At 42.6% G+C, this 12,695-nt stretch overlaps 1 protein-coding gene across 3 annotated transcripts in view; it reads right to left on the bottom strand.

Annotated features, from left to right (window-relative positions):
* The window catches only part of BMP2K (BMP2 inducible kinase), a 119,317-nt gene that overhangs the window by 28,513 nt on the left and 78,109 nt on the right, over window positions 1-12,695 (bottom strand). For 2 of the 3 annotated variants that reach the window (XM_065404958.1, XM_065404960.1), the window contains exons 10-13: window positions 11,916-12,076; window positions 8,874-9,049; window positions 7,303-7,398; window positions 4,595-4,800 (exon numbers count right to left, since the gene is read on the bottom strand). In XM_065404958.1, coding sequence (XP_065261030.1) covers window positions 4,595-4,800; window positions 7,303-7,398; window positions 8,874-9,049; window positions 11,916-12,076 — 639 coding nt within the window. The remainder of the gene's footprint in view (window positions 1-4,594; window positions 4,801-7,302; window positions 7,399-8,873; window positions 9,050-11,915; window positions 12,077-12,695) is intronic. The other variant, XM_065404957.1, reaches the window with a different exon arrangement.

Here is a 12,695-nt window from a genome sequence, read left to right as displayed (position 1 = left end):
TCAGAGGAGAAGGGGGATTGGACCTCTTGTCTTACGAGTTCCTCGTGAGCAGGGTCCCTGAGGAGGGATGGGTAAGGGGGAGTGAGAGGAAGGGGAGTGAAAGTGGATGGAATAACCAACTCTGATGACCTCCAGTATCCATTTGTCTGAGGTAAGGAGTTCCTGGGCAGGTAAGTAGTGGGACAGAGTCTCCAAAAGGGACACGGGGAAGTAATTGCACAAGAGAGGATCCAGCGGAATGGGATACTCGATGCTCTTGACTGAGCTGTCAAAACCACCTCTTAGAAAGAGCAGACTGAGTAGAAGTGTGTGTGGGTGGAGAGGGTCCTCATTTTTGCTGTTTGTATCTGCCCAAGAAGAGTTCCTGAGGCTTAGAGAAGGTGTGCTGATGATACTGGAATGGACTGGATCTTTGAGCAGTTTGAGATCTACTAAACAATCTTCTTGTTGTAGGAGCCTAAATCCCCAGTGACTGCAAAACTGCCCTGGAATCCTTGAGTACGAAGAAAGAGGAGTCCATATTCTCACTGAAGAGATTGGGTCCTTCTAAAGGGAGACGCTCTCCATAGTGTTTTGCACCTCTCTCAGAAGATCTGAGGCCTGGAGACAGGATGCTCTTCTCATGACCACAGCCGTGGCTATGGCCCTGAAGCTGTGTTGGTGACATTTAGGGTAGTCTGCACAGAGGCTTTTGCAACTAATTAGACTTCCAAGATGGACGGAAATTGATTTATCTGGTCTTGTGGCAAGTGTCCAGTAAAATGTGTAAATTTTGAGTATGTGGTGAAGTCTTATTTTGCCACAAAGGCCTGATAATTGACAATATGAATTTGAAGAGCAGAAGATGAGTAGCTCTTCCTGCCCAGCAAGTCCAGCCATTTGATCCCTTGTCCACTGGAGAAGGTCTACAGTGAGCTTGATGGCACCTTTCATTGGCTGCATCCACCACCAGGAATTAGGGCTGGTATAGGTAGTGTTCTATTCCACTTGATGAGATATAATACATCTTATCTGCCCTCTTACAGGTGGGTGGTATTGTGGCAGGTGTTTGCCACAGGGTGCACGCAAGAGACAGAGAAAATAATAGGCAGGGCAATCTTTCCTTGGGGATTGATATTCCAAATATCCACCAAGGAATGATGCGACTCTTGGACTTCCTCTAGCAGGATTTGGAGAGAGCCCACCAGCCACTGCATGAAGTCCTGGAAGGTCTTGAAGTCACCAGCATAGGAAGGTGGTGCTGATATTACCACCTGGTCCAGAAATAAAGAGGATCTGACTGAAGGAGAAGAGATCCCCTGAGGTTCTTGTCCCTCCTATGTATCATCCGGTACCGAAGTAGTGAGGGAATTGTCTGTTGGTACCCATGAACGGTAAGGTACTGGTAGGTACTGATCCTTTATCCCCAAGAAAAAAAAGACAGCCTTCTCAATGATAATCGGACTCTCTAGACCTACAATGTCTGGTAGGTACCCCAAAATCCTCTTCATTAGAGGGACTCATAGGAGTGTAGTGGTACAGTACATGGAAGAATTCCTGTACCAAGTTCTGAGTCTGACCAATCCTCTCCTGAGCTATAAATGGAACCTCAAGGTAACATAGCCAGTTCTAAAGGCTGGCGACTTAGGAGAGTCTCAACTTGTGGCTGTCTGAATGGTACCAGGGAGGGAGCTTTGACAGATCTCAACAGTGAGACTCCGGCTCATCAGAAATTATAAGGGCCTCCAAATCTAGGAGCTGGAGGAATCTGATAGCCTATAATAAAGACTTGGGCTGTTACCAGAGGCGGAAATGCCTACTGATGAGATGGAGATTGTTGCGGTACCAAGGAAGCTGCAGGGTCTTCAACCATCTGCGAACTGTGGTAACAGACCAGTGTCAATATATGCATGATAGCCCTGTGTATACAGCAGTGCCATGAAGGATCAGGTGATGCCACTGCATCTGGGGCTAGAGGGCTTGTCTATATGGGGCTTCTTATGTGGTACAAAAACCTCGGTCCTGGACTCAGTCAGAGATTCAGCCATACTCTCGGAGGGATGCGAAGTCTCCTGAGAGTGGATCATACGGGGTGACCTATCTCTTTTCTTCGTCCGCCTGGCTGGGGAGGTGTGCTTTTTTCCTTTGAAATCGTCATTTTTGGAGCTGCAGACGAAGCTCCAATGGTGGCCAAAGCAGCCAGCAATGTTGAGGCCAACATAGAGGAGGGGGGAGCAGACCCCTCTGGAACTAGAGTACGTTTCATTAGGCAGAAGTTTTAGTCTAGTTTCTGTGTCTTTTTGGACCTGTCTTTGAATCCCAGACACACTTTACACTTTGAAGGGATGCAAGAGTCCCCCAAACACCGCAGGCAACTCAAGTGTCTGTCACTGCAGGGAAAAGTCCTGTGGCAGGTCTGGGAGGGCTTAAACCCTTAAAGTATAACAGATTGTGCTCCGGCACAAGTGAAAGGTCCAAGGAGAGGAAGGGGAAACACACCGTTGCTCCCAGGAGCACAAATGTGCTAAACAAAAATAGAAAAGGGGATAATTAAGTAAATAGATAAAATAAATAAGGATTTCACAAAATGAAAAAAAATGGCAGAAACCTGAAGACAGCAGAACACTCCATTCTGAGCTGCAGGAAATGAAGAGGAAGCTGAGGGGCAGAAGGCTCATGCCTCCTTTTATCCTCTCGGTTGATGCATGAGGCACAGCTCTGAGCAGAAGCAGCCCTCTGAACACTAATTTGCAGTCTCCAATCGAGAGTGTAGGCACATCCTAAGGTGGAGCATCCATAGGCACGAACTTAAAGAAGAACTGAAACTTTTATTTATAGGTAGAAGTGAAATATACTGGGACAATGAAAACAAAAAACAGTCAGTCAAGGACTTTAAAAAAAAAAAAAAAGGAGAAAAATCCACTCCTGAAGTCTTTCAAACATGGTTAACTTTCACCAGTATCTACCATTGACACAACATAAAAAAACCCCAAAAATTCAAAGGATTGGCAGCTTTTCGTCAATGTTCTGGTGTTTTGTGGTCTGTGTTTTCCTTCTGATTTTATTTTCTGTTTTAAGCTGCAGCGGTTTAGGGGCTGTGAAGTTGTGACCGAGTGAACTCTCACATGGGAGAGAAAAAAGGACCCAAGAAGCGGACTCCAATTAACTACAATTTTCAGAGTTTGCTGGAGTGGGAGGAGGCTGGGGTTTAAAGAAGCCAGACCCAGCTTATTCCAGAGAGGAGGAAAAGCAACACCAGCAGCACCAAGAAGAGTCAAGAGGAAAAACTGCCCTGGAAGGGGCTGGAGGAGAGGCAGTCACCTTGGGGGAAAAGGTATTGAGGTTGGGGAGGGTGGGGCACCAACTGGGACCTGCATTGCTAAGAAACTGTGAACTTGCCTGACAGGTAACAGAACTATGTAGGACTTTGGTTGTAGATGATAAACTACTGACACGTCTTTAGTAAGGTCTCCTACATTCTCGCTGGTGTCCGTTTTCTACCCCCATCCTGTCGGTGGGGGTCAGTTTCATCTTGGCTCATCAGACAATGCCTTGGTGATATTTGGAGCTGTGGGATTTGGGATGTATCTGGAGGGCCACCTCACCTTAGCGATCTCCTGCTGAACTCCCTGGGGCTTCTGAGAAGCATCTGGTTCACAGAAGCCTATCAAACCTCAGACCATGGTTACTCCTGAGTTCTAACAGCATAGCTGTCCTGGATGCAGATTATGCCTCTTTATCTGATATGGTCTCTGGATTCCTGCTACTGGTCAGGAGGAAAATGTTGCCCGTCATCTGAGTGTTGCCTTCAGCTACTGAGTCTCAAGTGTGATCTTACATCTGTGGAGAGGGCTCCCATATGGTGCCAAATTCAGCCTAATTTAACACAACCCCCACCCACATCTGACCATAAAAGCTCTCTCCTTTACCCTTCCATCTACGTCTGTTTGGTTCAGAAAACTGATTTAACAAAATCTCAGCTTTGTAAGTAATCTGAAAATATTTTAGCTGCAGCCTCATTCATATTTCCATCATAACAAACTTAAGAAATGAAGCCGATTTTTTAAATTATCTTTTCTTTCCAATGCATAGTGAATAAAGTACAAAAGTTTACATTGTGTGCACCTAGAGCTGAGGCCTGAAAACTGAAAGAAACTTAAGACATAGCTTGTGTTGTGGGGTGCACAAGTAACATGCAATAACAAATCACGACATACGCACACCTTGAAGCAGCACGTGAAAAGGTTTTAATCCTGCCTAGAGATAGCAGAATGGTAAATGGCAGCAGGTGTCAAGTTCAATATCTGAGCAACTTAGCCTATGACCAACCAAGGCAGGAAGTGAGGTTTGTCCAGAAGCAAGCAGCTTTGAAAGGTGTGTTCTGTCAGTAGCAGAACCTGAACTGATTTGTAAGTCAGAGTAACCAGAGAAGTACCCCAACCCACCCCAATATAAATAGCATCAAGTTGAATGCAGATTGTAGGACACATTTTAAATAAATTTCGGAATAGTGAAGGAAGCATAAGCTCTTTGAGAAAGGACCAGCCAACTATTTGTACAGTGCCCATCACAACGGGACCGAGTCAATTAGGGCCTCCAGCACTACTATCTCAACAATATGTGTACTTGCCTATTGGCCGTATAAGGAGAATCCATCACTGCTCCAACATGAGCAGGAAGTGATGCAGAGTAGGAAATTAAGGCTGGTGAGAACTCTTGAGGAGAGGTAAGATACTCAGGAGACTGTGGATGTTGAGGTTGCTGTTGATGTTGCTGTGCAAGGATCCGCTGATGTAAGAGAGCTTGCTGGTATTGTTGCACCTGAGGAAGATACTCACCATTATAAAGTAACCAGAATTCATTTGGCCATAAAAACAGGCCACTTTCATTTTGCTTCTTATAGAGTATTTGGACTTGCAATATGACTCTCTCATCATAGTTTCCAATGTTATTGTAGCTATATTGGTCCCAAGATATGAGACACGAAGTGGGTGAGGTAGTATCTTCTATTGGACCAACTTCTGTTGGTGGAGGGGACAAGATTTCGAACTTCCCAGTGCTCTTCACCTTCTCCACACCTGAGGAAGAGCTCTGTGAAGCTTGAAAGCTTGTCCCCTCCACCAACAGAAGCTGGTCCAATAAAAGATATTACCTCACCCAGCTTGTCTGAAATTAATATATGAGGAGGAAGCCAAAAAACCATCAGGCTATGGCAAAGCCAAACTTACATATTCCTGCTGAAACTGCAGGAAACCAATATTAGAGCACTTATACTACTAATAAAATTGCTGGTTTAATAAATCACTCATTGAAACATATGAGTTGGAGGATGAAAAAAATCAAACTACATATATAATGTTTCCATTGCTACTAATTTTTTTTTTTTTTTAAATTACACACATTCAATACACCTCTACCCCGATAGAACACTGTCCTTGGGAGCCAAAAAATCTTACTGCGTTATAGGTGAAACTGCATTATATCGAATTTGCTTTGATCCGCCGGAGTGCGCAGCCCTGCCCCCCCGAGTGCTGCTTTACCGTGTTATATCCGAATTCGTGTTCTATCGGGTCGCGTTATATCGGGGTAGAGGTGTATACTGAGGGCACTGTATGGCAGCACAGAGGAGTGCTTACAATGCTGTACTGTATGTGCTGTCAACAAGTTATGTTTTACTATATCCATTAAAGGTTGAAATGCTGAATAATGTTCATTTTAGTAAACTTGGTGTAAATTATCCTTGCAAAAATTATAGTTGCCCACATACCCAGATAAATCTATTTTGATGGGGGAGTAAAATCTCTGATTATGTTAGAGATAAGAGAGTGTACTAATTAGATTGGGCTAATTATTTTTCCATGACTACATTGCAAAGCTGGAGTAAACTGACAATATTATATCTATGAATAAAAACAAAAACATTTAAAATTAGTTTAAACCATAAGTCTAATGAAATAGAACCTGACTACAAAGATGGTTTTAAGTCCAGAGGGATTGCATACCGCAAAATAGGAAATTATTCCCTCTTGCTAAGGAAAGACCAAACCACGTACAAAAGCTCTCTCTAAAGCAGAAAAATTCTGAGCTTAAAGTTTCCACCATGATGTACCTACATACTGCAGCACACATACTATTGTAAGAACATTTACTCTTTAGTGAAATCATGATACATCAAATGGTAAATAAAGGAAAGGTTTTAACTTAAACATCAAAAAATATCAAAGTTTACTCAAGGCTTTGGTATATTTTAAAAACTGCATTCAAGAATATTTCATATAAACAAACTTCAGTCAATGTAACATATACTTGATTTCAAATGCTTTATCATAAGCAAGTGAAAAATTCTCTCTGCTCTGGTGCCCATCCTATATTTTATGGCATACTCAGAATATTAACTTATGAACAAATATAAAAAGTAAAAACCGGAAAATGAGATGTTGCATAATAGTACGCATTGAGTAGCCAAGTTAACATTATTCTGAGAAAGTTAAGGTTCTAATAGTAATGTTAACTCAGCCATGTTTGTGCATACAACTGTCGCCATTAAAATATTTACTGGCAAAGGCAAGCAAAATTAATGCATGTTCTGCTATACTTCAGTATCTACTTGCAAAAGCAAAATTATAAATATTTTAAATGGTGACTACTGTAGTGCTTTATTTTCTATTTTTGTCTTTAAGGACCAGACTTCCATAACTGTGTTCAAAATGAGTGTTCAGTTAACATGACTGCATGCAACTGCAGAAGCGACTTGTACTGTTAGCCAATTGTGTGTACAATTGTGATAAGTACCAGTACAATGGGGCCTGAAAGGGAGCTGCTGGATATTCAGCACTTGAATTATTCAGGCCACTTAAGAACCCAATTTTAAGCAACCACTTTTGAAAGGCTTGGCCTGAAAACTTTATTTCAAATATTGGATTTTATAGTGCTTTAATTTTCTACCAACCTTTAGAGGTTGAACATCTGCCTACATTCTTGTATCAACCAAATAGCTCTCAGGCTAGTAAATAACTACACCGCAGTGTTTCATGCAGTGTGCATTAATTGTAACCCAGTATTAAAACAAATCTACACATTCTTTAAATTGTGCTCATTATAAAATCAGCTAACAGATATGAACAGAGAAACATGTCAACATGCGCTATTTTGTTAGCACTGAAAGCTGTAGCATGTTGGGAGACAAATTAGATGATTCACTGCCCAATATTTAAGATGTCTATTGCAGCTCGAATACCTATTAAGACTACTATACATTGCAATTAATCTGTATAGCATACCAACTAATCAAATAAAGAATAATAGCATCTACAGGCAACATACCATGGCAGGATACTGGGATGGGGACGGTTGCTGTTGGTACATAGATTGCATCATAAGTTGTTGTTGGACCATTTGCTGGTGCATTGCTTGTTGATACTACATTTAGAAAGAAAGAGATATTTCTGAAAAAATTAACCAAAACAACTCAATGAGTAATGATTTTAAACAGCTTGTTTAAAAAAACGCATCTATAAGCAGCCTTTTCAATAAAGGAGAGCCACGGTTAAATAAGAGTAAAACGCAATATCAACAATTGGTGCATTTTAAAACACGTTGTTCTGGTACTACAAGATATAAAAACTGGGCCAGTAGTTAGTCTATTTTGCAAGTGAACACTTACATGAAAACTCAATGATCTACCTTAAAAAGTAGAGTCCTGGGGGGGGGGGGGGGGGGAAGAGAGAGAGAGAGAGAGAGAGAGAGAAAAAGGATGTATTGTGGACCCACAGGATCTGCCAAACCTGGTTGCTCTTTTAGATTCCCTCTCAGATGGTTATTTATTTTTTTATCACTCACCCTCAAGTGTGTTTTAGGCACCACACAGTACAAGTAAAATGATGTGATCCTCAGGAAATTTAGGCAGCCATACTCAACAGAACACAAGTTTAAGTAAGTCTTTTACAGATACACAGCAGGGGTCCCCAATGCGGTGCCCGCGGGCGCCATGGCGCCCGCCGGGGCATCTAAGTGCGCCCGTGTACTGGCCGGCGAACGAGCATCCACCAAAATGCCACCAAGAAGCAGCGATTTTCGGCAGCATTTCGGCAGCGACGCCTCTGGATGACGCTGCTTCTCGGCGGCGACGCCTATTGACGTTGCCGCTTGTCAGCGGCATTTCGGCGGATGCTCGTCCACCGCCACGGTCCTCTGTGGCTCGTCGTCTGGCGCCTGCCAGATGAAAAAAATTGGGGACCACTAATACACAGTGTCAACAGAAGAGCTGGAGCAATGCAGAATCAGTCACCAAAAGGGAACACCTTTGCTGACCATGGTCAAAAAAGGGATCATAATGTTTGCAAGGTAGTATTTACAGGGGGATCCAACAAGAAGGGGGGGGGAATCTGTCTTCTGCTCTCACTGCTGCTACCCTCCAGGGTCAGAAAAACCTCAACAGCTATGGGAATTTTACACTGACCAGGCAAAACCACAAAATGAGAATCCTACACAGATGGCATCTTTAGAGAACAACCTATTGCTGACAGGCGTTGCCAGTATCATGCTGTTTTCCTAGATTGTTGGAATACAAGGGTGTCTCACACATCACATCACATCACTTACACCTAGCGCTAAGTCAAAATCCAGCTAGGATCCAAGTTCAAGCAGTCGGAAGAAATAGCAACTGGTTAACATATAGAACGTAACTATAAAAAGAGTGTTATGCAACAGATGCAGGATGAAGGGGAAATAAAACAGCCCACATTGCTCTCTGCCTGAAAGAGGCAGAACCACCCAGAGTAGTAGAAAAGTTTAAATTTTCATGTGTAATTGAAATATAGAATTTAAAAAGTGGGCTTACTCACATTTAATTATTTTTAAACATGGCATTTTCCTGTAGTAAAATAAGCCTGTACCTGTTGCATGTAAGCATCCTGAAGTAATTGTTGCTGGTGCTGCTGATGTAAGTGGTGCAGTTGCTGCAATCTCCAGTCCCCCTGCTGCAGTTGCTGCAGTACTCTATTTTGTTGTGGAGGGTGCTGATTGGTCCCTTGAGACAAGATCTCTTGTCCATTTCCTGGTCTTATGGTTCCTATAACATTTTTAAAGAATTTTATTAACTCATGTATTTCTGAAGTCTATTGGCAGAATTGTCAGTAACAGTCACATTTTTATTTTAACACTCTTACTGCAAACTGTTTTCTAAGTCTGAGTATAGTTACTGCGGTATTACTACATCACTCAGGGGTGTGAAAAATCCAGATTATATGGACCCTAGCCCCCCACGTAGACAGCACTATGTCAGCCAGAGGGCTTCTCCTGCTGACACAGCTCTTGCCTCTCCAGTCAGCTCACAGTGTCTTCACCAGAAGTCTTCACTAATTCAAGTTTGTAGCATAGACCTGCCCTAAGAGTTTCCTGGACCAGTTTGGGAAATGGAAACCTTAGAGAAGTAGAATTGCAAGCTAAATTTTATTTCTCTGAAGATATCTTGCAGAATTCTCACTCTAAGATTTCATGCCTCCAGCCTGAGTCATGTGGGAAACGCCCTTTGCTCTTATGATTTGACTCTATGGCCTTTGTCAGCTGGTTCGAGGGCTCTTCTTTACTGAGAATGCTCAGAGGTCCCAAAACATTCCAGTGAGTGGGAACTTGAAATTGAAATAGACAGTCCCCTGTATTCCATTTGTATCCTTCTGACTCCTTAATGTAATGAATGTACCTTGATGCACAACTCATCCATTTAGGAAAAATATGTATTTGCTTGTTGTGGATCACTCCACATACTGGCAAGTTAGGTACGTGAAGTCTTCATGCATCAAGGTAAATCTAACTCCTCACACATTATAGCTACTTACGATTTTAAAAAAATAGATAGGGAAAAATATTTTTCCCTATCTTCAGCGATTCAGAGCATATTGAAACAAACATTTGCAATATACTGCACACACACACAGGGCCAGATTCTCCAGTCCAGAGAGTCCTCTTTGTGCAGCCTTTATTAGGCAAGTAGTTAGTAATGTACTATACACTGTTCTCTAAGTAAGATGAAGTTAGGTAGCTCATGCACTGTGTAACATTCTAGGCCAGTGGTATAAAACTTGTGCCCTGGGGCCACTTGTGATCATCAAAGCTTTAAGCAATGGTCCTTGAGAGCAACCGGGTTAAGAAATAATTACCAATTTAAAATATATTTTCATAAGTATCCTGCCAGTTTTCAAATTAAGCACCTGAATCAGTCTTATCACTGTGGGGGTGCACAGCCACCAACGCCTGTTGCAGCTGCTCACCAGTTCCCCTATTGGCCATTTACTGCTTTGCAGGGGGAAAAGGAAATCTGACCTATCTACAAGACAGGAGCCCTATGGAGAGTCAGATAGGAATTTGACTGCCTTTGCCTGTGCCTAGGAGAGTGTAGCCAAGAATGGTTCCCCTCCCTCACACAGTTATGCGGGAGAGTCCAGGATACAGGAAAAAGAGGTGGTTGGTTCTCAACTTCTCATTATTAAATATCCCTGATTCTTTGCACCAGTTAGAGCAATCTGAGGGTTGCTTTCAGTTGTGCCACATAATTGCACTCCAGCCACTCACTGCAACATGCCCTCTGCATCACAGTCTGTAGAGAGGGTGGTGAAGGAGAAATATATGCTGGCTACACCAACTGGAGATTTCGACACTGGGGTACTTTCAGGTAATTTCTGTTCCCTTTACTGCAGGGATCAGAACAAAAAAATAACCATGGTGTTACAAGGAGAGGTTTGAATGCAGGCTCCACAAGCTTTAGGAAGATTAAACTGAAGTCCAAGGCAGTAGGAGGTTCTCTGACGTGTGTGTGCGCGTGAGAGAGAGATCCCTTCGGGGGTGACAAGACTAAGCAATACTCTACAGGCAGATGGCAAGCTTGGATTGCTGCTTGGTCTTTTATTAATCTCTGAGACCAACCTGACTCTTTTAAGTGCAGTAAGTAATTGAGGACCTTCACTACAGATGCCTGGACGAGGTCCAGACCATGCTGGGCTGCTTGCAACAAGAACGTCTCCCATTTAAATGAATATGTTTTTCTGGTAGATGCTTTCCTGCTCTGTATTAGGATTTTCTCGACCTGAAGGGAGCAGTTTCTGTCCATGGTACTCAACCAGCTAACAGCTATGCTGTCTTTGGGAGGCTAAAGCGACTTTTGCATTGGGCGGAGTATCTGGTTGTGAGGCTGTAGATCAGCTTCAAGCAGTCTGGGAGCTGGATCAAAGTCTGGATGGACATTTGTAATCAATCTTTAAGCCAGAACTGCCTCAGTCAGTACAGAGCTACAAATAATTCTTCATTTGTCCCTTTCAATCTTGGAAATCATTCTGGGGGATCCAGGGAATTGGAAAGGCACATAAGAGGCCTTGGTACCACTGCAGAAGGAAGGTGCCCAATAAGCCTAGACTCATGCTCCCTCTGGAACAAAAGTTCTGGCACTTGGTGTTAACATCAGTGGCGAACAAGTCTATCACCAGGGTCCCCAAGTCTCATCTCTATGATGGATCTATGCAAAAATCCACTGATGAGTGGCAACCAACGGTCTGCTCAGGACATCTGCCAGGTTGTTTCCTGCCATCTCAGTTATCTGGTGTTGATGGCACAACATACTGAGCTTGATAGCTTCCAATCCAGGCAGAGGAGAGATGAACATGTGCTTTCTTGATTGTTTATGTTGGAGAGGTGCTATTTGTCAGGATCTGCACCGTGGAGTTTTGAAGAAAAGGTAGGAAAGCCATTAGGGTTACCCAGATGGCTCAGAACTCCAGGACACTGATCACAACAGCTACCTCTGGGTTCAAAGTGACTTTCACAGACTTTGGATTTCTAACATTAAAAACAATGGAAAAATAGAACAAACCTTCTCCACTCCCACCCCCTTTTTTGGGGGGGGGGGGGGGGGTTAATATTCAAGTCTTTCAGCTTGAGTGAATTACCTTTTTGCACACAGTTACCGAATTCACCAGGAACCGATACTTTTACTGGTGTTGCTGAACTCTGGATAGTTAGCACATTAGAAGTGGCAGTGCTTGAATTGGCCTTTGGTCTTTGTCGTGGTGCAATTGAGGTTTCTGTTGGTCCAACAGCATCCGTTATTCTATAATGAAGAATTTTCCAGAGAAGACATTTCAATGTATATGACTATTCTTCAGCTTTATTCAAGATACCCTTAAGCCCATCTTCTAATTGTTTAGTAATATCTTAGCCCCATTTTGCAGACCTTTACATTTTATTATTTCTAAGTTTTGATTTCTAAAAATATTGAAGACATTGAAAAACCCCTGATCTTACTTTTGGAGAACAAGCATAAAGACCTGCCTACTCATTCATATAAACTCTCAAATGTCCATAGGTACCACAAGAGGGGGCCCATGCAACAACACTTCCAAGGAGACCAAGGTAACTGAACATCATTAATATTCATTCTTCCTAAGTGCAAGTGGTCTGTTTTTCCTTGAGACATATATTGATCATAGCTTAATGACAGAATGCAACTGTTTAAGAGTTTGAGCAAATTACTGTGATTGCACCATGATGATCATTCACAGAATATTCCAGAAACTCAACACCGTGATATAGAAAAAGTAGGAGATGATAGAAGATTTTTTTAAAAGCAAGAATCCGCTCTTCTCTTTTCATGGTGGTCAAAAATCTACAGACTCTAGAGCTTCAGTCATTTCTAGTTCTATTTCGCTATTAGGGAATTTCATAGCACT

The sequence above is a fragment of the Emys orbicularis genome, chromosome 5, assembly GCF_028017835.1.
Source record: "Emys orbicularis isolate rEmyOrb1 chromosome 5, rEmyOrb1.hap1, whole genome shotgun sequence".
Classification (NCBI taxonomy): Eukaryota; Metazoa; Chordata; order Testudines; family Emydidae; genus Emys; species Emys orbicularis.
This window is presented reverse-complemented; position numbering and strand designations above follow the sequence as displayed.